This window comes from Vombatus ursinus, unplaced genomic scaffold (assembly GCF_900497805.2).
Source record: "Vombatus ursinus unplaced genomic scaffold, bare-nosed wombat genome assembly UNPS02014841.1, whole genome shotgun sequence".
NCBI classification, from domain to species: domain Eukaryota; kingdom Metazoa; phylum Chordata; class Mammalia; order Diprotodontia; family Vombatidae; genus Vombatus; species Vombatus ursinus.
The window spans coordinates 27,535,072-27,559,304 of NW_020954619.1; the positions used below are offsets into that span (position 1 = coordinate 27,535,072).

Here is a 24,233-nt window from a genome sequence, read left to right on the forward strand (position 1 = left end):
TGAAAGGAACCTTAAAGTTTATCTAGGTCAATTCCCTTATTTTACATTAGAAGACAGAGGCTCAGAGGAGGAGAAGTGACTTGTCCAAGGTTACTGAGCAAGTTTATGGCAGAAATAGAGTTAAAACAGATATTTTGTTAATCAGTCTACTATATTTTCTCCGTGTCATACTTCTTAAGGAAACTAAAGATTTAAAGCAACCATTTAACATCTCCAAAATCATTTTATAAACTCATATGCATGAAGATTAAATGCATTTTAATATAGACACTTGAGTGTGGTTTGATAGTCCAAATCTATCATTACCTTGATTAAACTTTTTATGCATTTATCCATCACCTGTTGCTTACATCATCATTGTGCAAGGTTAGCAGATGCAAATTTTAGGGAGTCAGAAAATCATGATAGAATGCTGGCTTTAGACACAGGAAAATTATTCAAATCCCATCTCTAACTGTCACACATGCTTATTAGCTGTTTAACCACAAGCAAATCACTTATCCTTTCTGAGTTTTTAAGTTTATTATCTACAAAATAGAACTAATATTCATACAACTACCTCACAAGGTTGTTTTGAGGCTCAAACGATATTTTGTAAATTTTCAAGCTCTATAAACATAGACATAATTTTTTTTTGGAAGAAAGACAGGATAGTATTGTGTATAGAGAGCCTCTGACTCAGGTCCAGGAAGTTGTGGATTCAGGTCTTGCCTCTATAAAATACTGGCAGTGTAACCATAGGTGAGTCACCTAACCTCTCATTGCCTCCTGGCAATTTCCTAAGATTAAATTCTACAACAGTTGCAGATCTGCATTGTTTAAGGGTGCATCTTCACTGGAAGTTCCCTATACTAGTGAAATTACATATCTAGTTTAAAAAAGTGTGTGTTTATTATCTCTGTAGTGGGACATATATACTTTCTTTCATCATATAATGTAAACTATAAAACCCAACACATTTGCATTTTTCCTTGGCTTACAGAAAATTCAAAATCATATTCAGTGTCTACCTATGTCACTTCGTAAAATCATGAAATATGAAAAGACCTTAGGTTCAGCCAGTTCAGTTTCCTGCCTGAGAATGAATCATCCCTACAATATCCCCATCTAAGATTCATCCAGATTCAGTTTGAACATCTCTGTTCCTTGAAATTCAAACACCTTAAACAAAATAGCTTTTTAAGCATTTTTGTTGTCATTTAAATATTTAATTATTCTCTATTACATAATATAAAATGAAATAAAATGACCCTCCATCATTTTTGAAGTAAGATCATAGTACTGTAAATTTAGAGACAGATGAATCATTAGAGGGCATCTAGTCTAGCCCATTCATTTCTGAATTTAGGAAACTGAGGTCCAGAGAGGTTAAGTGACTTGCCCGAGGTCACTGAAGTAATAATTGGCAGGGCCACGTTTAGGGTTTTTTTCTATCCCCAAAAATCTTGTTAAAAAATAAAACCATTCAGAAAGTATAGTCAAACTTCTCAATTTAGTTGGGGAGGGAATTAAAAGGCCAATTCAATTAAACAGTGGTCCCTTAACACAACAGGACAGTTTACTTTTCAGATGAGGAGAGAGCAGAAAGAGTATTAACAAAAAGATGAAGTGTGTGTGTGTGTATACTTTTAAGTTTGTTCCATTGCATACATAGAAACAATGCTTAAGATATCATAATCTGAAGGATAATAATCCATATGTACATACTTCCACACTTTAACATAAACTAAGCCATAAAACAAGTTTTTTTCCCCTTTCCCTTTTTCTTGCCATCTTATGGTGTATAAGTAAAAAAGGTCCTTAGAAAGGATGGATAGGAAGATTCAAAGACAGGCCTCTCCCATTTAATTTTTATCTTCCCTTAGTCATAAAGGACTGATATTAGACTAATGTGGTAAAGAAGGAGACTGACTTTTTGGTGACATAATCCTATGAATAATGATGCAAGGATAAAACTTAGACTGAAATATGAAATGATCACACAGACAAAAATTTTTAAAACAATCCTCAAAGTAATATACTTTTCAGCAACTAGATATGCAATTGAAATTCTTTTATTTATTTATTTTTTATTTTGTGCACAACTTTGCAGGTTATTTCACATTTAATGACTGCTATGCATCTTCCTCTGAGGCATCAGGTGTTTTCCTCTGTCTGAGATGGGAATCCAGGGCTGACAGACAAATGGTGTGATGGATGGGACAAATCAGGGGTTCATATTCTTGGATCTATGTGGCTTCAAGCTTTCTATATGATTAGAGACATTTGTTTGGATGAAATCAATTTTCTTCTCCATGTTTTTACATGCTTATCTGCTAGGATTTGGAGTAAAGTCACTGTCTTTAGTGTTTCTTTTCAGGATCTGACAGGATTCATGATGTGACTTTTTTTCAACACACAATGGTTCATTGTTACATATACTTTGGCTGATGTGTGCATTAACATTCAGAGAGTTTATTAAATATTGCCAAATGCATTTCAATTTTAACTTTCAACTAAGTGACCAATGTAATGCAGTCTTTATATTCTGCTAAAATATGTTAAGACATATTTAAAGAGATTTTGAGGGAGAAATATGAATAAAAAGAACATAAAATGAGAGACCATCTGAACATATTGTGATATAATCAAAGCAATTCCTCAGTTATGAATGTTCTCCCTTTTCAGAGTTAGCCTAGCACAGTTCTCTGCCCATACTAATCAATGAATGAACAGACAAATGAATGAATACATTTGGATGATGGGGCGTTATATCCAGAACATGGGTAATAGATTGTATCTGTGTTCATATAAGATGGATTTGAAAGGAAGAGAAATGAAACTATAGTTAAAAATACATTATCAAATTTGATTTTTAAAAACAGCACTGGATCTACAAATTAATATAAACTGAAAGTAGTTCTAGATTAATTGAAGGAAGATTGTGCTAATTAAGCATGATTTTTAAAAAAAAAAGATTTTTCATGACCCTTGTAACATATAGGCAATCATAAAAAAATTGTTTCATTTAAGAATAATTGTTTTTAATTTCATAATATTATAACTCTGCTTAACAGCACATATAAATAGTACATTAAATAATACTGTTGTTTGCCTTTCTATACAGACTCACTGGATCTAGTGTACCTGATCTTATCGTGAGTATGAGCAATCAAATGTGGCTACATCTCCAGTCTGATGATAGCATTGGCTCCCCTGGATTTAAAGCTGTTTACCAAGGTATGACTACAGATGCATGGATTCATTCAAAAACAGCTTTCATTTGGAGGTTATGTATTATATATACATGTATGGTTTTTCATACATATATATGAATATGTTGATTCCTTATATTTTAAATCTGGGCTAATTGGAGCAGTTTAGTGGTGCAGTGGATAGAGCACTGGACCTGGAGTGAGGAAGCCTCATCTTCCTGAGTTCAAATCTGGACTCAGATACTTACTAGCTGTGTGACCCTAAGCAAATCTCTTGCCCATGTTTACCTCAGTTTTCTCATCTGTAAAATGAACTGGAGAAGGAAATGGTAAACCACTGTAGTATCTCTGATAAGAAAACACTAAGTGGGATTGTGAAGAGTCAGAAATGATTGAAAATGATGAACAGCAATAGTCATGAATGATCCAGAGTTTTAAGGGAATTAATGAATGTGTTCTATTTATAGTGCTATTGTGAAGACTAATCATTTTTTAAGTTAAACGTATTTTGCTTTATTAAGTTAAACATATTTTGCTTTATTAAGAGCTATCCTTTAGTTAAAATACTGATAACATAGGGTCAGACTGGTCTACATTCCGAGAATAGCTATGTAATTCATATATGATTATGGGATTCAAACACATATCTTAATGATGATCAGTAATGGGTGCAGTAAGCTAAGATAAACTGATTTCAAACCAAACATAAATAAATCCTATATCAAGCTTAAATTCAATTCATTATAATAAACACGAAGACAGATATAAACCTATGCAGTTGAACGTAACTTTCTTTTTAAATATAAAGTGAGTTTATAGAAATTAAAAGGAGACATTGTTACTTAAGTAATTGTCCATATTAGTCTGAATTCCTAAGTTATTAAGCAAAGAAATTATAGAAATAGAAACATGTTGATAGAAATGTTACTGATTCCAAAATGTCAGTGAGAAGATTTGAGTAGAGAGAAACTTGTAAATATTTCAAGCTATGGTGAACAAGTTTAGATCAAAATTCCTGGTGCCAGTGAAAAGCAATGAATTGAAAAATTCCAGTGGCCATAATACATCAAAAATAGATATCAAATACTGGTGTTTTAATAAGCTTTGTACTGCCTTCAGTGAGTTACAATGGAACTATTAGGGAATGAGGATGTGGAGGACAAACAAGGCTGTGAGAATTTTACAAAAGTTTGGCTCTGATGGTTGGTGTTTTTCTCATTCTGCCTGCCATAGTGTTGTATATAGCCTTTGCTGCTTTAATTCTAGGGAGAACAGTCAAGAACATGTGTATAATGTCTGTGAGTTTTTTTGAGGTGTTAAGTGGTCCATCCTTTGGTCTTATGCTGTTTGGGAGCCAGAAAAAATAAACATCATAAGAAAAATATGTGAATGGTGATATTATGTCTTCCTTGTATGACCTATACTCTTCACTTGGCCTTTAATTACCAAGAAGTTCTCCTTGCAGTGGATATTCTCATGATATTCTGACAAAAAGAAAAGACATGCAGGTGGGACCTCCCTTCTGTGAAGCATTTCAGCCAAGGAGACAAACCCATGGACAAATTTAAACCAAAAAAACACATTAATTCATGCCAATCCCAGTGTAATGTAAGCTCCATAAGGGCATGGAAGGTCAAATTTTTGTGTCACAGTGCCTGACATATAAATATTTAATAAATGCTCATTTATTATTCAGTTTTCCCTAGTACTTAACAAATCCAAATGCAAACATTCCCACTTGCTAATTTCTCTCTTCTGCTTAAATGATAAAATGACATAAAAATGGTAGAAAAGATACTTGGTTCTTCAATTTTAGTTCTGTCATTCAGTCCTCCATTCTTATCAGTCACCAGACAAAGGAATATATGTTCACTTTCAAATATTTCTGTGGTACAGTGAACACTTCTAGATGTTTCTGTGGCATAGTGAAATGTAGAATAATAATCATATATTATACTTATTTAGTACTTTATGATATGTAAGGTATTATCTGTACATTATCTCATTTAATTTTCTCAGTAATTCTGTGGGAGTATGTGCTATCATTATGCTTATTGACACAGATGAAGAAATTTAGGTTCATAAAGATGCTGTAACATGACCAAGGTCATATTGCTTTTGAAGTGTTTAAGCAAGATTTTAACTCAGAACTTCCTGGCTCCAGATTCAGCACTCTGTTCACTGCACTATCATCTGTCAAAATAACTCTATGGAATGGTTTTAAACTCATGTAAGAATTTTTTTAATAATATAAGTAACATGGACTTTTATGAGGAATATGGAAAATTCTGGAAGGACATTTATGCAATGATGTGAAGCAAAAATAAACAAACAGGGAGAGGATTCTGGGAATATAGTAGAGTAGGTCAGAAAATTCTAAGCTCTCAAGATTTTCCTCCATGAAAGAGATGAAATAGCAACTCAAGGAGAATATAGAGTGCTAAAAAAATAATAATAATAGGGATAGAACAGGACATTTCTGGGACAATCAGAGAAGATCTGAAGAAAAATTCCAGGACCAGGTTTGGTCCCTGTGGAGACACCTCTAGGCTAGTCCTAGATTTGTTGAAACAGCAAGCAGCAAACCCTGAGTGTTAGCTATGTTGGGAGGCTGTTTCAGCCTCAGCTGCAGGAACTCTTACCCCTGGGATAGTGAGGGGAGTTGGGTCTCTGAGTCAGGGAAGATCAAGAGAATCTCTGCTAACAAGGAATGCCAGACCAACTTGCTGCAGAGACATGGTGGGAGTTGAAAAGGAACCAGCACAAGCCCAGTGAGTGCAGAAGCAATGGGGCAGGGATTCTGCTGGCTCTGGGCACTTACAGGAGGCTAGAGGTCTCTGTTTAGGTTCTAGATCATAGGGGAGAACTGAAGAAGGATCTTGAGGCCACAGGCACCCCCCCATGCCCCAGGAACAGAGATGATTATAAAAACTAAGGTATTACAAATGAAAAAAAAGTGCAAAGGCCAAGGAGAAAGAATCCAGCCATAGAGAGTTACTATGGGAATAAAGAAGACTGGGGTCCATCTTCAGAGGAGGATACTGAGGCAAAGAAATCCTCTTCTGAACCCAAAGAGTAATGTCAAATGGTCACCTGCCCAAAGAGAATTCATAGAAGAACTTAAAAGAAAGACTTTAAAAATCAAATAAGAGAGATTGAGCAAAAACTAAAAAAAAAATCCAAGACAAACAAGAATATTATGAAAAGAAACTCAACCAATTAGAAAAATAGATCCAGAATCTTAAGGAAGAAAATGACTCTTTGAAAACCAGAATTGGGCAAGGGGAAGACAGAGAAGTTATAAGAGATCAAGAAATAATAAAACAAAACATAAAGAATGAAAAAAATAGAAGAGAATATGAAATACCTCATAAGAAGAACAACTGATCTGGAGAACAGATCAAGAAGAGAAAATACAAAAATAATCAGAGTACCTGAAAACTATGATAAAAAATCTTAATATAATAATACAAGAAGAATCAAAGAAAATTGTCCCGAAGCAGTAGAACAAGCAGAACCAGGAAAAAATCCACTGATCACTACCTGAGAGAGATCCTATAAGAAGAACCCACAGGAATATTAAACTCAAATTCTGAAACCCCCAGCTCAAAGAAAAAAATGTTATAAGCAACAAGAAAAAAAATTTAAATATGGTGGTGCCACAATTAGAATCACACAAAACCTAGCAGTGGCAACACTAAAAGACTGCCAGTCTTGGAACACTATATATTGAAGAGCAAAAGAACTTAGGTTCCAACCAAAAATATCATACCCAGCAAAGCTAAACATACCCAGCAAAGCTAACCACAATCCTGAGTGAAAAAAAAATGGACATTTAATGAACTGACAGACCTTCAGGATTTTGTTTAAAAAAACAAACAAACCTTAACTTAATAAAAGATTTGACACAAGAGCCGAAAGAAATATAAGGTACATGGTACAGACTAATTACAAGAGACTGAATAAGGACAGAATATTTACCTTTTATGTATGTAAAATATAAAATGTTTGTCTAAGACTGTTATTAGTAATTGTGTAGTTCATAAGAAAGATTGGAGGGGTAGACCTGAGTATGATATGACTTTAAAAAGTAAAACTGTTTAGGAACAGCTAAAAAGAGTAATTATCTTATATGAATGGGGTACAAGAGGAAGAACTGATGAGGAATTAGATGGAAGAGGAGGTCTGTTAGTTCTTGAAACCTACTTTCATCAGGAATGGGTTCAAGAGGGAACAATACTTACATATCTAGAAGAGTATAAAAGTCTTCTAAATTCAGAGATACATAAAATGCCAAGGGGATAGGGTGGGGGCAAAGGAGGAGAGATTTCTAGAGGGAAGTGTGAAGGAGTAGGTCAAAAGGAGATATAGAAGGGTGTTTAGATTTATGGTAATGGGAGGATAATGGAGGGGTCCTTGGAGGAGGGAGGTTAGCTTAAGTTAGGAGGGCAAGGTAGCCTGTGGAAGTAAAGTAGAGGAGTCAGGAGGGATAGGAAGTAAGAGATACACACAAATATAAAACAAAGATCAGAAGTAGAATTTGTTAGGGAAAGTATATGTCTGTATATGTATGTGTGTGTGTATATGTTTATCTCTATATAAATACATCCATGCTTAATTGTAGCCTTTGAAAGAGGGGGAACAAAGGGGGTAAAAAAGAACAGAAGTAAAAAGTGTATAGCAGAGAACAAGAGAAAACTTACAAGGAAGCAAAGAAAAAATGGACAGCTCTCAACACAACACACAGTATTTATTATATAGGCATTCTTGAAATGGAAATTTATTTTTTTGTTGTTGTTTTTTACTAGGCAATAGGGTTAAGTGACTTGCCCAGGGTCACACAGCTGTAAGTGTCAAGTTTCTGAGGTCAGTTTTGAACTCAGGTCCTCCTGACTCCAGGGCTGGTGCTCTATCCACTGCACCACCTAGCTGCCCCTGGAAATTTATTGCTATATAGTTTTGATCCTCTTTTAACATTTTGCTGTGCACATGACATGTTTTTTTCTTCTTTTTTTATTTTGTATTTCAGTTTCAATATTTAATTTTGCTTCTTTTTCTTTTCTTATTGTATATTTGTTTTAGTAATAAAAAAGAAAATGTTAGTATTTTTTAATTAAAAAAAAAACGCCAGAACCTGATGAATGGAGTATATACTATGATTTTGAGGATATGTGGATAAGAGTAATTAGAGAAAAAATTCCAGTATTGATATAAAAGATAGAGTGAATGTGTTAGAATACTTTATGATTTTATGTTAACTAAAATGTAAATCAGTAAAGTTTATATTCTTGAATTTATAAACATAAATGTTATGTTGTAACAAAATATGTTAATAATCAGGTTTTGATTAACTCATTTTAATAGACTTGCTGATACGATACCTTTGGATTATTTTTTTACCATAATATTTGCATACACTGAGATGTGCTCTTAGAAACTTCTGGCATTATAATTGAAAATTATTTATATAAAGGTTAGTTTTATTTCTCTTGAGTTTAGTTCCCATTAAACTCAAGAGCATTTTTATAGTACCAACTTTAATTAGATCATTCTTAAGGTATCACCCAGATGGTGGTTTAAGTTACTTTGTTAAAATCTTGTGGTGAAATATCTTTTTTGTTTTTCCTATTTGTTCTATTTGCTTTTGCTTTGATAAAAATGAATTACTGAATAGTAGTTCTTTTTCTACATGGACAGGTGGTTAGGTGTGATTAGAGAAGGTGCCCTCTGAATATAAGAAAAAAAATTTAAATCTTTGTGATAACAATCTTTCACATAATATTGCATTTCAAACATTTTCATAATTTTAAATCATTTGAAAAATCAGAATAGCAAAATTATTTTTTTACCAAACTGTGAGTACATTTTATTCTTTTTTAATTTTCAACATTTATTTTTGTAAGATTTTGAGTTCAAAATTTTTCTCCTTCTCTTCCTTCCCCCAAGATGACAAGAAATCTGATATAAGTTATGCATGTGCAAAACAGAACAAAAGGGGAAAGACACACAAAAAAGTGAAAACAATATGCTTCAAACTGCATACAGATTCCATAGTTCTTTCTCTGGATGGGGATAGCTTTTTCCATTATGGGTCTTTTGGGGAATTGTCATGAATCATTGTATTGGTGAGAAGAGCTAAGTCAGTTATAGTTGATCATTGCATAGTGTTACTGTTACTGTGTACAATGTTCTCCTGGTTATGCTCACTTTACTTTGCATCAGTTCATGTAAGTCTTTACAGGTTTTTCTGAAATTTGCTGGCTCATCATTTCTTATAACACAATAATATTCCATTACATCCATATACTACAACTTGTTTAGCCATTCCCCAGGTGATGGGCATTCCCTCAATTTCCAGTTCTTTGCCACACCAAAAAGAGCTGCTATAAATATTTTTGTACATGTAGGTCCTTTTTTTATGATCTCTTTGGGAAACAGACTTAGTAGTGGTATTGCTGGATCAAAGAGTATGCACAGTTTGATTGCCCTTTGGGCATATGAACAGCAAAATTGTTAAGATGACCATGGAAATAATATCACTTGCTGTGAAGCAGTACAAATTGATGAGTGTTCCCTGGGACTGATTGCATTTGAGAGCAAGATGTTTCAAATGAAAATAACTCCTTTTTGGAAGAGAATGGAGAATAATCAAAAAACAAGCAATAGAGATCAAAAGAGTTTATGAATACTTTAGCCCTTTTACTTTGAACTTAACAATTATTTCTTTAAAGATTTCAGTATGTATGGATTAAGCCTGTTTTCTGTGGAACACACTGTGTTAGGAGTTGGATAAATTATATGGATGGAAAATATGCCAGTATAAAATACTAGGCATAGGCTCCTTGATCTCAGGATCTGTTTTTTGGAGTAAGAGTTTGCTTTTACCTCCACCTCAGTAAAGAGAAATTTTCCCTGTCCCCAGTAAACTAAGCAGTACCCTGTGCATAATAACTGTAACAAAAACGTTTAGATTCTTAGGATCAGTCATTTTACTAGTTGTACAATGCAAGATTTTAGTACATTATGCCAATCTTAGAAGTAAAGATCTAAGGATCTAGAAGAAGAATAAGTGTCAAAAATGCCATATTTGTTAAGTGTAAATTGAAAGAGTAGCAAAACTTAAAACATCTCTTCAGAAACATTAAGAGGCATATGAAAATGTGACTCTCTCCATCTCTATCACTATCTCTGACTCTATCTCTCTATATCTTTCTCTCTATCTCTGTCTCTCTCTCTCCCTGCCTCCATTTTCATTTTGAACATTGTGATAGCCAGTAGACTGTTCTCTTTCATCAATCCCCTCACCTTACACAGTTCTATATACTTTTAGTTGATTAAACTGAAGCTCAGAGATTATTGATAAAGTTAACTTTCTGTGCCAACATAGCAAAAGGAAGAAGGAAATCCCTGGAGCCCCCCCAAATTCCCTTCCAAACAACCTTGAGAAATATCTCAGAACCAATTTAATAGTGTGGAAGCAACTTACCAGCACAAAAGGAAAGGTCTGTCTCACTGAGGTGGGAGCATAGTCCTGTAAACAAGCTAGGGTATGTAGCCCATACCCCAGGGAGCCTGTAGGTAGGCAAATTAAAATAATTCTGATATATACCATCTCACACTTATCAGATTGGCTAATATGCCTACCCCCCAAAAAAAAGGAAAATGATAAATGTTGGAGGTGATTTGGGAAAACTGAGAAAGTAATGAACTGTTGGTAGAGTTGTGAACTGATCTAAATATTCTGGAGAGCAATTTGGAACTACGCCCAATGGTCTATAAAATTGTGCATATCCTTTTGATCCAGAAATACTACTGCTAGGTCGAAACCCCCCCCCAAAATTTAAAAAGCAAAAGGACCTATTTTTACAAAAATATTTATAGCAACTCTTTTTGTGGTGGCAAAGAACTGGAAATTGAAGGGATGCCCATCAATTGGGAAATAGCTAAATAAGTTGTGGTATGAGATTGTAATGAAATATTATTGTGCTATAAGAAATAGCAAGTAGGATGATTTCAGAAAAACCTGGGAAGACTTATATGAACTGAAAAGTTCACAAAGTGAAGTGAGCAGAACCAGGAGAGCATTGTATGCCATACCAACTATATAAGATGATTATCAACTCTGAATGATTTAGCTATTCTCAACAACACAGTGATCCAAGACAATTCTGAAGGATTCATGATGAAAAATGTTATCTGTCTCCAGAGAAAGAATCAATGTTGTCTCATCATAAAGTAAAGCATACTATTTTTCACTTTGTTTCTTTGTTTCTTCTTGTACAAAATAAATAATATGGAAATGTTTTACATGATTGCACATGTACGACCTATATCAGGTTCTTACTCTCTCAAGGAGGATCAAGGTGAGGGAGGGAGGGATAGAATTTTAAATTCAAAACATTTTTTTAAAATGAATCTTAAAAATTGTTTTTACATATAATTGGAGGAGAATAAAGTATTATTTTAAAAAGATGATAGGGATGTTATCTAAGGTCACACATTTAGTAATGATGGATCTAGGACTAAAACCCCATGAATTATTCATTTATATGTACGTATGTAATTTACATTTATTTGATCTTCACAACAACCTTGAAAAGTAAAAACTACATGAAACTCAAAGAGGTTTAGTAACCTTCCTAGGTCCACACAAAAAGCAATACTCGAAGGTGGAGTTTCAACCCAGGTCTCTTAACTTGAAGTCAAATGCCCTTTCCAAAATAATTTAGAATTAATATGATTTTAATATTAATATAATTTATCATAATGTTCTAAGTAATGTAAATTAAAAATATATAACCAAACTCTAGAAAATTTCATTTTATGAATGTATCCAACTATACTGATAGCTTTTATACTAACTAAATCGTTTCACTCCTAGAAAACAGAATTTCAAAACAAAGTTATCTTTACACTATTTCAAAGATTGGGCAACATTTGAATTGCCTTCACTTTTCAGTGTAGTATTATATGGTCTGCCAATTTGGCTATATCAGTGTGTGTGTGTGTGTGTGTGTGTGTGTGTGTGTGTGTTTGTGTGTGTGTTTGTCTTTCAAAGATGTAGAAGCTCCATGGATAGAAAGACTACTGAGATTTGAGTTGAAAAGACCCTGGTTAGGACTCTGACTCCAATAATTACTTGTTATGTCATCTTGAATGAATAACTTAACCTCTCCTACTATTACCTTTTCTATTCAATGGAAGGCTTTTGTTAGGATCCAATGAATTAATGAATATGTAAATCAATTTTTACAAAACAACAACAACATAGACTTGTATTGCAGTAAGCCAACCAGGACAGTATTTATGTATAACTTTAAGATTGTGGTAAAAACAATTGTGAAAACAGTACTAAGTGATAAGGTGGGCTTGAATTATGTTTTTGAGTTACTCATGTGAACCCTTTATGGGAAACACATTTAAGTAGCTTCAGGTACTCTGTTTAAAATATTATTCATAATTTTGTAATCTCAGTTTACCTTAGGTGTCTGTGTGTGCACACATGCTTGAGCATGTCTTTTTGTAACCCCATTACAAAAATCATCACCACGTTTAGATCTAATTAACACTCTTTTTGAAGTGTGAGCAAAAGCAATAACTTTAGTTGTCATGGAAACAAGGATCACTTTCCATCTCTATGGCCCTGTCTAACTCAAGGTTGAGGTGTCCTGGCAAGAGTCCCTGTATTAATTTTGTTTTGTCAAAGATTCATATTCTAAAGCTAAAAAGATATTTTAAATAGAGAAGGAAGTTTACAAAGGAGATGATATTAAAAGGTATATTAAGTAAAACAAGATATCTAAAAAAATTAGATTATTTCTATAAATTAACATTTTAATGTATCCTATCTAGTTAACCACTGTGGGGAAATAGTGGATAATTAAATATTAATTCAGATTATTGATGTTACTTGGTTTGAAATATTGATTAGTTAATTAAATGTATACATCAGAAAGTCAAAATATTTTAATAATGTTTATTTTTATTCAAATATTTTTGTTAGTCAATAAGCATATATTAAGTATCTACTATGTGCCAGACACTGATAAGCATGAGAGATATAAAGAAAGAGAAAAGATAGCCCCTGATCTCAAGGAGCTTACAGTGTAATGGCAAAGTTCATACTCATATGGAGGAATTCTTTAACAGTGAAATAACAATAATAGCATTATTATAGTGCTTTAAGGTTTGCAAATGCATTGCATATGTTAACTCATTTGATGATCATTATGAGTAAAATCAGTATGACTTCTGTGAAGATAGTGGTTTTATATCAGCTTGGAAGGAAGACTCAAGTGCAATATCCCAGCAATGTTTTCTTGACCCTGTGTTGTTGTTGAAAAAAAAAAATAATATCCTGGATTATGGGATAGGAAGCATCCTTATCATATTTACAGATGACACAAATCTGGAGGGTAGAGCTACATGTTGGGTGAAAAACTAAAAAAAAAAATAGTGCTGAATCTAATGAGAGGAAATATAATAGGTTATACATGTGTAGTCATGCAAAACACTTCCATAATAGTCATGTTGTGAAAAACTAAGTGTATTTCCCTTCATCCTATCCCATCCCCCATTTCTTCTATTCTTTCTTTTGATCCTGTCCCTCCTTAGAAGTATTTGCTTCTGATTACTCCCTCCCCCAGCTGCCCTCCCCTCTATCTTCCTCCTGCTCTCTTGTCCCCTTCCCCCCCATTTTCTGTAGGGTAAGATAGAGAGGAAATATAATAGGGAGGAAATATAAAGCCTCCTATTTGGGTACATTAAATGACTGTGACATTCAATATGGGGAAGGTTTGTTTAGAGAGAAGTTTATTTAAATGAGATCTTGGGGTATTAATAAACTGCAGGTTCAGTATCAATCAGCAGTATGATATGTCAGCCAAAAAAGTTAATATAACCTTATTGTCTATTAAAAGAAAGAGTATAATGGAATCATAGCCCCAATTATTCTTAACTAGTCAGACCATCACTGAAATGCATTCAGTTTTAGACATAATACTTTAGAAAGGACATTGTAAGCAAAAAAAAGGATGGCAATCAGAAAGGTGAGGACCCCTCAATTCATCCCACTTGATGATCAATTGGCAGAAACAAGGATGTTTACATTTTGGAAGATTCAGGGAGACATAATTATTATAGTTCTTGAAGGTGAGCCATGTAAAAGAAGGAATAGATTTATTCTGCTTGGTCCCTAGAGCTTAGATATAGGAACATTGGATAGAAGTTGCACAGAGGCAAATTTAGACTTGAGATCAGGAAAAAAAAATTCCTAACAATTAGAGGTAAGTGGAATTGGCTGCACCAGTGTACATTGCACTGTATGTTTTGACTCTAGCACTTGACAATGTAGCCAAACTGGTTTTCTCTCTGCTTCTAACACATGACACTCATTTCTCACTTCCATGCTTTTATACTGACTTTTCACTATAGTGGGAATATACTTCCTCTTATCTCTGACTCATGAAATACTTCTCTTCCTTTAAGAAATTCAGGTACCACCTCTTGCATAAAACATTTCCTGATCCCCCCATCAGTGTCCTGTCTCTTAAACTACCTTATGTTATCAGCTCTATATAATTTATATTTACTAATTTTATATTTATGTTATATTCATTTTATGTGTACTTAACTCCCTCGTTAGAATGGAAGCTCACTGAGACTAGTGATTGTTTCATTCTTAACATTTCTTTCCCCAGGACCTAACACAGTCCCTGACACATAGTGGTTACTTAATAAATATTGATTGATTCGTTAACAAATTGAGAGATTGACTGAAGCAATAAGATCACACTTATTCCATATGTTAAAAAAAAAAGGTGACCAATGGTCAAGTGTGTTGTTTTAAGCATTCTTTGGGGGAAGTCTGCATTGTATTATCCAATAGCTCAGATCCCTTGTAGCTTTGAAATTCTGTGAATTTCTTTTTTTTTTAATTCTGTAAATTTCAGTTTATATACTATTGAACCTTGCAGAAGATGACAAAGTACCAAAGTTCTATGAGGAGCTTATCAAAATCCTCACCACTAAGAGACAAATGGGTAAATGGAGAGAGAGAGAGAGAGAGAGAGAGAGAGAGAGGGAGAGAGAGAGAGAGAGAACGAACATAAGTAGAGAGATGACAGATAGACAAGAGCGATGTGAAGGTAGGCAGAAGGGAAAAATATTGAAAAATATGGGAAAATGTGTTTCTGAATTGAGATGAAAGACCAAAGCCTAGAAGATTACTCAGAAACCTCATATTTGTATATCATAATTACTGTCTTAATAAAGAAATTACAAAACGCTGTATTTGGTAAGCACTGAAAAAAAAGAAAGATTCCCTAAGGGTAAATTGAGACTATCACTAGGATTCTTTTCAGAAAGATGCTTAAAGTCAGGTAGAGTGGAGGTAGGTAGAAGTTTAGGTAGAGTGGAGGAACAAAATCAAGATAAAATGATACTGCATGCAGTCGTAATGGCTCCAACCTCCTATCCACTGATGATTTTAAAATGGGAAAGAGATTGGGGAAAAATAATTGACTTTGATTATCACTGTTTTCTACACAAGTTTACATATGTAAAGCAGCTGTCACAGCAAAGATGCCAAAGTCAGCATAAAACAATTTAGTTATCAAACTCTTAGCCTCTTTGCCAAATGGAAATGCATGTTGCCAAAGACAACACATTTAAAATGTAAACACATTTTAAAATATTATTGAAAAGGATAGGGAGATAAGGTAAACAATGAATATTTTCATCTCATTTTGACTATTGGATCAAAAGAATGGAGAAGTGCAGTTGTCTATTATGGCATTAATCTGCTTTCTTCTCTTCTTCTTCTCATATTTTTCTATATGTATATTTATCTATCTCTTTACTTTTCAAAGAAGGCAGTAATTCTGACCAAATAGATGTTCATTATAATAACGGTTTGAGAGAGTTTTAAAAGCATTCTATTTAAGTGATATAAAGAGTAGAAAATTGAATCATTCAAAAAAGTAGAAATAGAATAGTAAGGTAAAGAGAAATGTTAAAGGATACTTTAAAACAAGTTTCCAAATAGAATTTTTCTATAAGGACAAAATGAGATGTAAGCCCAGAAGGAAGTTATATGAGATCTATTTATGAAGCTGTTGACTGTAAAAATTGTTAGACACTGGAAGTCTTTAAAAACTTAAGAGAAAAGTTAGATGGTTTAGAGCTAGTCCTACCTGGAGGCACACAGAACAGGTCAGGATTTCACCCTGCAATGCAGTTCATGTGGTAATAACTAAGGGTTTCCCCTGGGTTTCATTGAAAAGAAAACTTTGACATTCATTGAAAGAGATTCCAAGGAAGGATACTATTAAAACTCACACACATGTACACATACACTCACACATGCACACACACACATATATACACACATATACCTAGAATCCTTTGGGTTATTAATTTTAAAGTTTTAGGTATTTTACCACAATACCTCAAACCCTCTTTTAACAAGTACCTTTCTGTAAAGCAAGTTATAGAGAGCTTATAGTATAAAATGTATCTAAATATTAAGAGAATTCCTCAGGCATACTCAAATCTCTATATAACTTCTTTGCCAAACTTCCTTGCAGAAGACGTTAATATAACCTTTAAGTAGGCTAAGTGCATAAACAACATGGTTTAGTAAGTTTGTTGCTGCTGTTGTTTTAATGGGACTTGGGGGAAAATAACTTCATGCCTCATTCAACCAGGTTAATTGCTTATTATGTGTACGTTAGCCTTTGTGATATGTCAGTGAGTTTGTTACTTTAATTACAGGATTTTAGCAATCAAATATTTACTTTAAATTTGACCAAGATTTTCTTAAACAAATATGATAAAATTGAACAAAGAACAATATGCCAACTTTGAGCTAAACATTTTGTTAGAGCCTTGTTTAGTGAAATGTAGAATATTATATAGAACACCTATGTCATGACAACTACCAGCTAGGATATAGAAGTGGATAGATTAGTCAGCTAGCAAGAGTAAATGATGACACAAATACCATTCCAGTGCTGAACTAATACTAAAGGGTGGATCATATGTGGAATATCTTCTATGGAAGATATGACCAAGAGTCACAGAAGATGGGAGAGAAGAGATAAGTTATCATTTTTGGAGTGATGGGGAGAGTGTCCAAACTATAAAGCAATAGATTTATTGAAATTTTGAAGTAGAATTATTTGAAGTTCCTTATTACAAAGTAATATATAAGTTCTCCTCAAGCACTGCCCTCCACCCAAATCTTTTCCTGATCCCCTCCCTCATGATTGCTAGTGCCATCCCTGCCTAAAATACTTTCTACTTATTTAAAACTAAAAATATATGTATATTTATATATACACATACAAATATACATACATACATATAAATAAACTGCAAGTATACTACATCAAAATGAATATGTTCTACATGAGAGAGAGAGAATAAGAACTATAAAGGTGATCAAAATAGCAATGATTGAGATAATTGGATATTAAAGTAGCTATAGATATATTGATTCTAGTCACCATCAACCATTATACCAAGTACCTTCCAAAGCACATGGGCATCAGTTAGAGCTTCTGTCCATTTCAAATTTTGTGTATGTGTAAATGTGTATGCAGATAAATTTATATATATCTATATCTATATCTATATCTATATACATATATACACATGTATACCCACATATATGTGCAGTATACCAGCAATGTATATGTATGTATCCATAAGAAATTGAAAATAAATTTATATATGTGCAGAATAAAGTCATATATATGCATTACCCTAGCAGTATATGTGTGTGTACACATGCATATATCTCTCCTTACACAATATAATTTCCTTGAAAATAGAAGTTGTTTCATTCTTGTTTTAGCACCTAGAAAAGTACAGGGCATATGGTAGGAACTTAATAAATGTTTAATGATTGGTTGATTCTGTATAGAAATTATAATATTATTATATTGTATTCAGATATAGTTTAGTTATTCCATAGGATAAGGAATTGATGATTTTAGTAGAAGTATTTTTAGGAGGGAAGTAGGGTAGGTTTTTCTTTTCCTTGTGATAATTTTAAAACTTGAACCAGAATAGGTAATTTTACCTTGCCTGAAGTACTCGTGGTGTTCAATGGGCTTTAGCTGGGGAATGTGCTGACAAAGATGCCTCAGGTATATGCTTAGGCATAGTACTATTTAACTCAAATTAATATAAACCAAAAAATTTAAATAAGCCAACCCTAGCTGGTGTTAGAGTCAAAACAATAATTTTATGTTGATTTATTTTATACCACAGAACAAATTGCATTAGGAATACTTAAAGTCATTGAAAACCTTGCTTCAATGGAAATGTGACATACCTTTCACATCATTTGCCACAGTCTTAGTTGTTGTTTTTTTTTTGAGTCAACTTTCATAAGTGCATGATAAAAATGGTCCAGTCTTAATAATTTGAAATAAGCCATTATTCAATATTTAAATTGGTCAGCATGTGTGAGCAATGAGGGCAGGTGGTGAAGCTCCAGAGAGTATTAAATTCTGACATGGAAATTTGACATTTAAATCTTAGGCTTAGTGGTCCATTATCTTGAGCTACATCCTACACTTTCATCTAAGCATTTATCCTTACAAATTCAGCTTCAACCTGAGAGTAAACTGAAATAAGATGAAGTGGAGATTATGTGGAGGTTAAGGGTTTGATTGCTAAAACCATTGTAAACTTGGCTAGAAGCATTTTGCCCTCTTCATCTTACAGGAAGAGACTAATTCCCAAGATTAGTTCTTATGTCTAAAAGAATTGTTAATGATGCTGTAGAATGGTCAAAAAAGCCCATGGAATAATTCCAATTAGAAATATGTGATTTCTAATTACTGATTTGAATACAGTGAAAAGTTTAAATATATGTTCTTACAAGACATCACTAATTAGGTGTTTCTGTTTTTCACAATTACACCCAACATCACCTCTTATCCTACCACTGGGTGGTCATTTGATCATAAAATAATAGCTGTACTTTTCAGATGAGGAAACTGAAACCAAATCAGTCTTTTTTCCTCACCTCCAACTCTTAGAATCCTTAGCTCCTTTCAAGGTTAAAATATTCATATTAAATTATTTCCATATGAAATTGGGGAAAACTGAGAAATTTTCTTGTTTTTCACTGATGGGAAAACTGGAAAATAGTATGGCAGAAACTGGGAATAGACCAACATCTTACACCCTATACCAAGATAAAGTCAAAATGGGTACATGATTCAGATAGGAAGACTGATACTATAAGCAAACTAGGGAAACAAGGAATAGTTTACCTATCAGACCCATGGAGAAGAGAAGAATTTTTGACCAAATAACAGATAGAGAACATTATAAAAAGCAAAATGGATTATTTTGATTACATTAAATTGAAAAGTTTTTTGCACAAGCAAAGGCAATACAAGATTAGGAGGGAAGCAGAAAACAGGAAAGTATTTTTACAACCAATTGTCTCTGATAAAGCTCTCATTTCTAAAATATATAGAGCATTGAATCAAATTTATAAGAACACAAGTCATTCTCCCAATTGATAAATGGTCAAAGAATATGAACAGGCAGTTTTCATACAAAGAAATTAAAGCTATCTATAGTCACATGAAAAAGTGTCCTAAATCATTATTGATTAGAGAAATGCAAAACAAAATGACTCTGATGTACCACATCTTACCTATCAAATTGGTTAACATGATAAAACAGGAAAATGAAAAATGTTGGAGAAGATATGAGAAAATAGGAACACTAAAGCATTGTTGGTAGAGTTGTGAACTGATCTAACCATTCTGGAGTGTAATTTGGAACTATGCCCAAAGGACCATAAAATTATCCATGCTCTTTGACCCAGCAATACCACTTCTAGGTCTGTATCCCAAAGAGATCATAAAAATGGGAAAAATACCCACATGTACAAAAATATTTATAGCAGCTCTTTTTGTGGTGATAAAGAATTGGAAATTAAGGAAATTAAGTTCAGCCATCAATTGAGGAATGGCTGAACAAGTTGTGGTATATGAATGTAATGGAATACTATTGTGCTATAAGAAATGATGAGCAGTTGGACTTCAGAAAAACCTGGAAAGACTTATATGAACTGATGCTGAGTGAAATGAGCAGAACTAGGGGAACATTATTTGTAGTAACAACCACATTGTTCAATGACTACTTTGATAGACTTGGCTCTTCTCAGCAATGCAAAAATCTTAGCTCTAAAACACTCATGATGAAAAATGCTATCCACATCCAGAGAAAAAACTATGGAGACTGAATGCATATGAAAGCATATTATTTGCTCTCCTTTTCTTTTGTTGTTTTGTTTTATTGCTTCATTCTTATGGTTTCTCCTATCATTTCTAATTCTTCTTTACATCATGCCTAATGGGAAAATATGGTTAATATGAATGTATAAGTAGAGTCTATATCATATTGCATGCCATCTTGGGAAGGGAGAAGGAGGAGGGGGAGAAAAAATATAAAATTCAAAATCTTATGGAAGTGAATGTTGAAAACTAAAAATAAATGAGTTATTTAAGTTTTTTCTCATTTTCCTATGGGAGGTTTCATGTTATAATGTTATTTCCTATAATACTAGATGTTACTATGGCTCTTACATTTTTAAATTTGTGAAAAAATTAAGTATTTTTTTTGGGGGGGGGGAACCAGGATCAAGGAAGAAGGCTAAGAATCCATGTAATCAAAGCAGTCTTCAGGTACAATCATATATATCATAGATCAGGATATGGAAAAGTTCTAAAATCTAGCCAATTATTTACATCCAAGAGTCAAACTGGCAACATAATGGACATAATTCCAGATTTGGAAGTAAGAAGACTTAAGTTTGGATTTTGCCTCATACACTTGCTAGCTATGAGACCTAGATACTTCAGACAATTCTCTAAGATTTATCTAGTTAGTCATGAAAGTTATCATAAGGTTCATTAAAACCTCCAGATTTTTTAAAGAAAATTCTATGAGAGATTCAAATGACATGGAGCACATTTGAGGTGGAGGGGAGGGGTTGGAGGAGACAACCACACAGACAAACCAATTATGCATCTTATAGATAATTGTGCAATTGGGTCTGAAGCCAATAGCATTAAAATATTACCATGGGGCAAAAACAAATCCTTGACACTTTGATATGTTGCCTGAAACATCGGACTGGAAAGTATTAGTGTCATGGAAAAGTGCAAGCGGTCAGAATATCATGCAATGAATTTGTTCCTTAGACAAGATTTGTTTCAGTCATCACATTTTTTTTTCAACCATAGACAAGGTTTATTGAGGATCCATCATATTGGCCAGATTCTTAAGGAATCTGACCATTTGTGAGCTATTGGCTAGGTTCCTAAGGAATCTGAGCAGTGGCTAGATTATAAGAATCTGAGCCTGAGTCATGAATCTTTTAAGTAATCTTGTTCATGCAGAGATAAGACAGAAGGATAAGTCATTAATGAGTCAATAGTTTGATGCTGAATTATAAAGGGGCTTCTATTGAAATTCACCAGAGATCTGTCTCCTAGGCTTTTAAAATTTGTCATTTTTATCAGTGATGTGGATTAAAGCATAAATGGCATATGTATCAAATTTGAAGATGGTACAAAGTTGGGAGGGGTAGATAATAGGTTAGATGATAGAGTTAGGGACCCAAAAGGTCTTGAGAGGGTAGATCAAATAATATTAACTGTGTTAGATATACTGCTAGATCATACAGTTGGAGTCAAAAGGAAAGAAAAAAAGCTACAAATATACAAGAGGGCAGCAACATAGCCAGAGAGTGTCCTGTCCAAGAATAAAAAGTCTGTGATTTTAGTGTGCCAAAAGCTCAATTTGAATGAAAAATTTGGTATAATAATTAACAATAGCTAACATTTATATCTACTTTAAGTTTTGTGAAGTGCATTTCAAATATTATCTCATTTTATCCTCACAGGAATCCTTGAAGGTAGGTGTTGTTATTATTATCCCTATTTTACAGATGAAAAAACTGAAGCAAACAGGCTAAGTAACTTGCCCAAAGTCACACAGCTAGTAAGTGTCTAAGGCAGGATATAAATTCAACTCTTCCTTACCTCAAACCCAGCAGTCTATCTACTGTTCCACTTAACAGCCTCTATAGTATTACATGATTATCATTATTCTCCAAAGCCAATACATTCCTAGAAGTAATTTGAAACACACAGAAAAATGAATTCATGGCATCACTGTATTTTGTCCTGAATAAAATATATTTGGAGTATTGTGTTTAATTCAGGGTACTACACTGTGAAATGGACATTAATAATGTAGAGAGTTCATCAAAGAAGATGAACAAACAGTTCTCAAAAAGAAAATTGCTTACTATTGACAGCCATGTGAAAGAATATACCAAATCTTGGATAATGAAAGAAATTAAAATCAAATCACCCTGAAATTTAACCACACACCTAGAAAACTGGCAAACAAAAATGACAAAAAAAAAGGGAATAGACAATGTTGAAGGGATTGTGAAAAGATAGCCACACTGGTACATTATTGGTGGAGCTATAAATTAATTCAACCTGTCAACTGGATGGAACTGGCTTCTAAACTGTTGGTGGCCAGAGCTGAACAGAGCAGGCTAGAGACAAGAGAGTCAGGAACTAAACAGAAGCTTAATTTCAAAGTGAGGGAAATGGCTTGTGAACAAGGACTCAAGTGCCAGAGCCACGTCCTTAGTTCCAGGGATGCAGGGGAAGCGGGGGAGGCACTTTAGTTTGCATCGCCCCCCCCAATTTTTTCTCCCTAATTACGTCACAAAGCTTGCTTGATATGGGCAGTGTTGTTGAAATAATTAATGAGAGCCTTACAGTTATACTAATTATTTAAAATTCCTTTTATTCTATTATGTGCCAGTTGGCTAAAATTATTTTCTTAATGCCCCTTATTTCCAGGAAAACAACAAGCAATATGAGTATGAGAACCATATTTAAAACCGTTAGCTCTTCTCCCTTGATAGACCATGTTTTCCTTCACGGAAAGACAAGAATGAATCTGAATCGTTCACAGTTTCTTTATCAATAGCTTTATTCTTTCTATCCCTAATTAAAGAAAAACACTGTCATCATTTACATCATGTAATAGAAAGATAAAACACTGTAATAGAAATAAAGGGAAGGACATGTACATAATTTTTTTTCTAAAAGGTTAGACACGATTGTGTGCATTTTGAATTTTGTGCTTAAAACATATTATCCAAAAATTTCCAGTAAGTTGCATCATTTCTCTAAAATTCTTCAGAATACTACTACTCAAGGAATTACAAAAGTGATACTTTTTTACAAAGCTTTTTCCATAGTACCATCCTTGAAATCTTACATTTTTTGTGGCATATAATTTGTAAGTATCAGGGATATCAGAACATCTTAAGTGTAATAAAAATTTGAATAGTTCTTTGCCACTTCAGTGACACATTTGACAGTAACTTTCCCACACTCTTAGAACTAAGTCTTTGCTTTTTGATTACTTTTACCTAGTTTCTTTCGTGCTTTTCTTTTTTTTACTTCATTTAAAAAAAATTACACTTAAATACACAAGAGAAAAGAAAAAAAATATTATAAATGTAAATATTGAAACAAATACAAAATAAGAAAAAAGCATGTCATGTGGACAGCAGAATATAAGAGAAAATTCAAAATATATAGCAATAAATTTCCATTTCAAGAAAACCTATATAATAAATAATACACATTTGTGTCAAAAGCTGTCCATCTTTGCTTCCTTGTAAGTTTTCTTTTGTTCTCTGCTGTGCACTTTTTACTTTGTACTTTTTCCCCCTTCCTCTCCCCCTCACCAAAGGCTATGAAGTATGAATATATACATATAGATAGATAGATAGATAGATAGATATAGATAAAGATAGATAGATAGAGATAGATATTGATATATAGATAAACATATACATATATACATATCCATACATACATACATCTATAGACATATACTTTCCCTAACAAATTCTACTCCTGATCTTTGTTTTTATATTTGTGTGTACCTCTTATTTTCTATCCCTCC

General features: G+C 33.3%; 1 protein-coding gene across 1 annotated transcript in view; it reads left to right on the forward strand.

Moving 5' to 3' along the window:
- The window catches only part of CSMD1 (CUB and Sushi multiple domains 1), a 2,488,924-nt gene that overhangs the window by 1,808,560 nt on the left and 656,131 nt on the right, over positions 1-24,233 (forward strand). Inside the window, exon 12 of the mRNA XM_027840340.1 lies at positions 3,107-3,219. Within this exon, the coding sequence (XP_027696141.1) occupies positions 3,107-3,219 (113 nt within the window). The remainder of the gene's footprint in view (positions 1-3,106; positions 3,220-24,233) is intronic.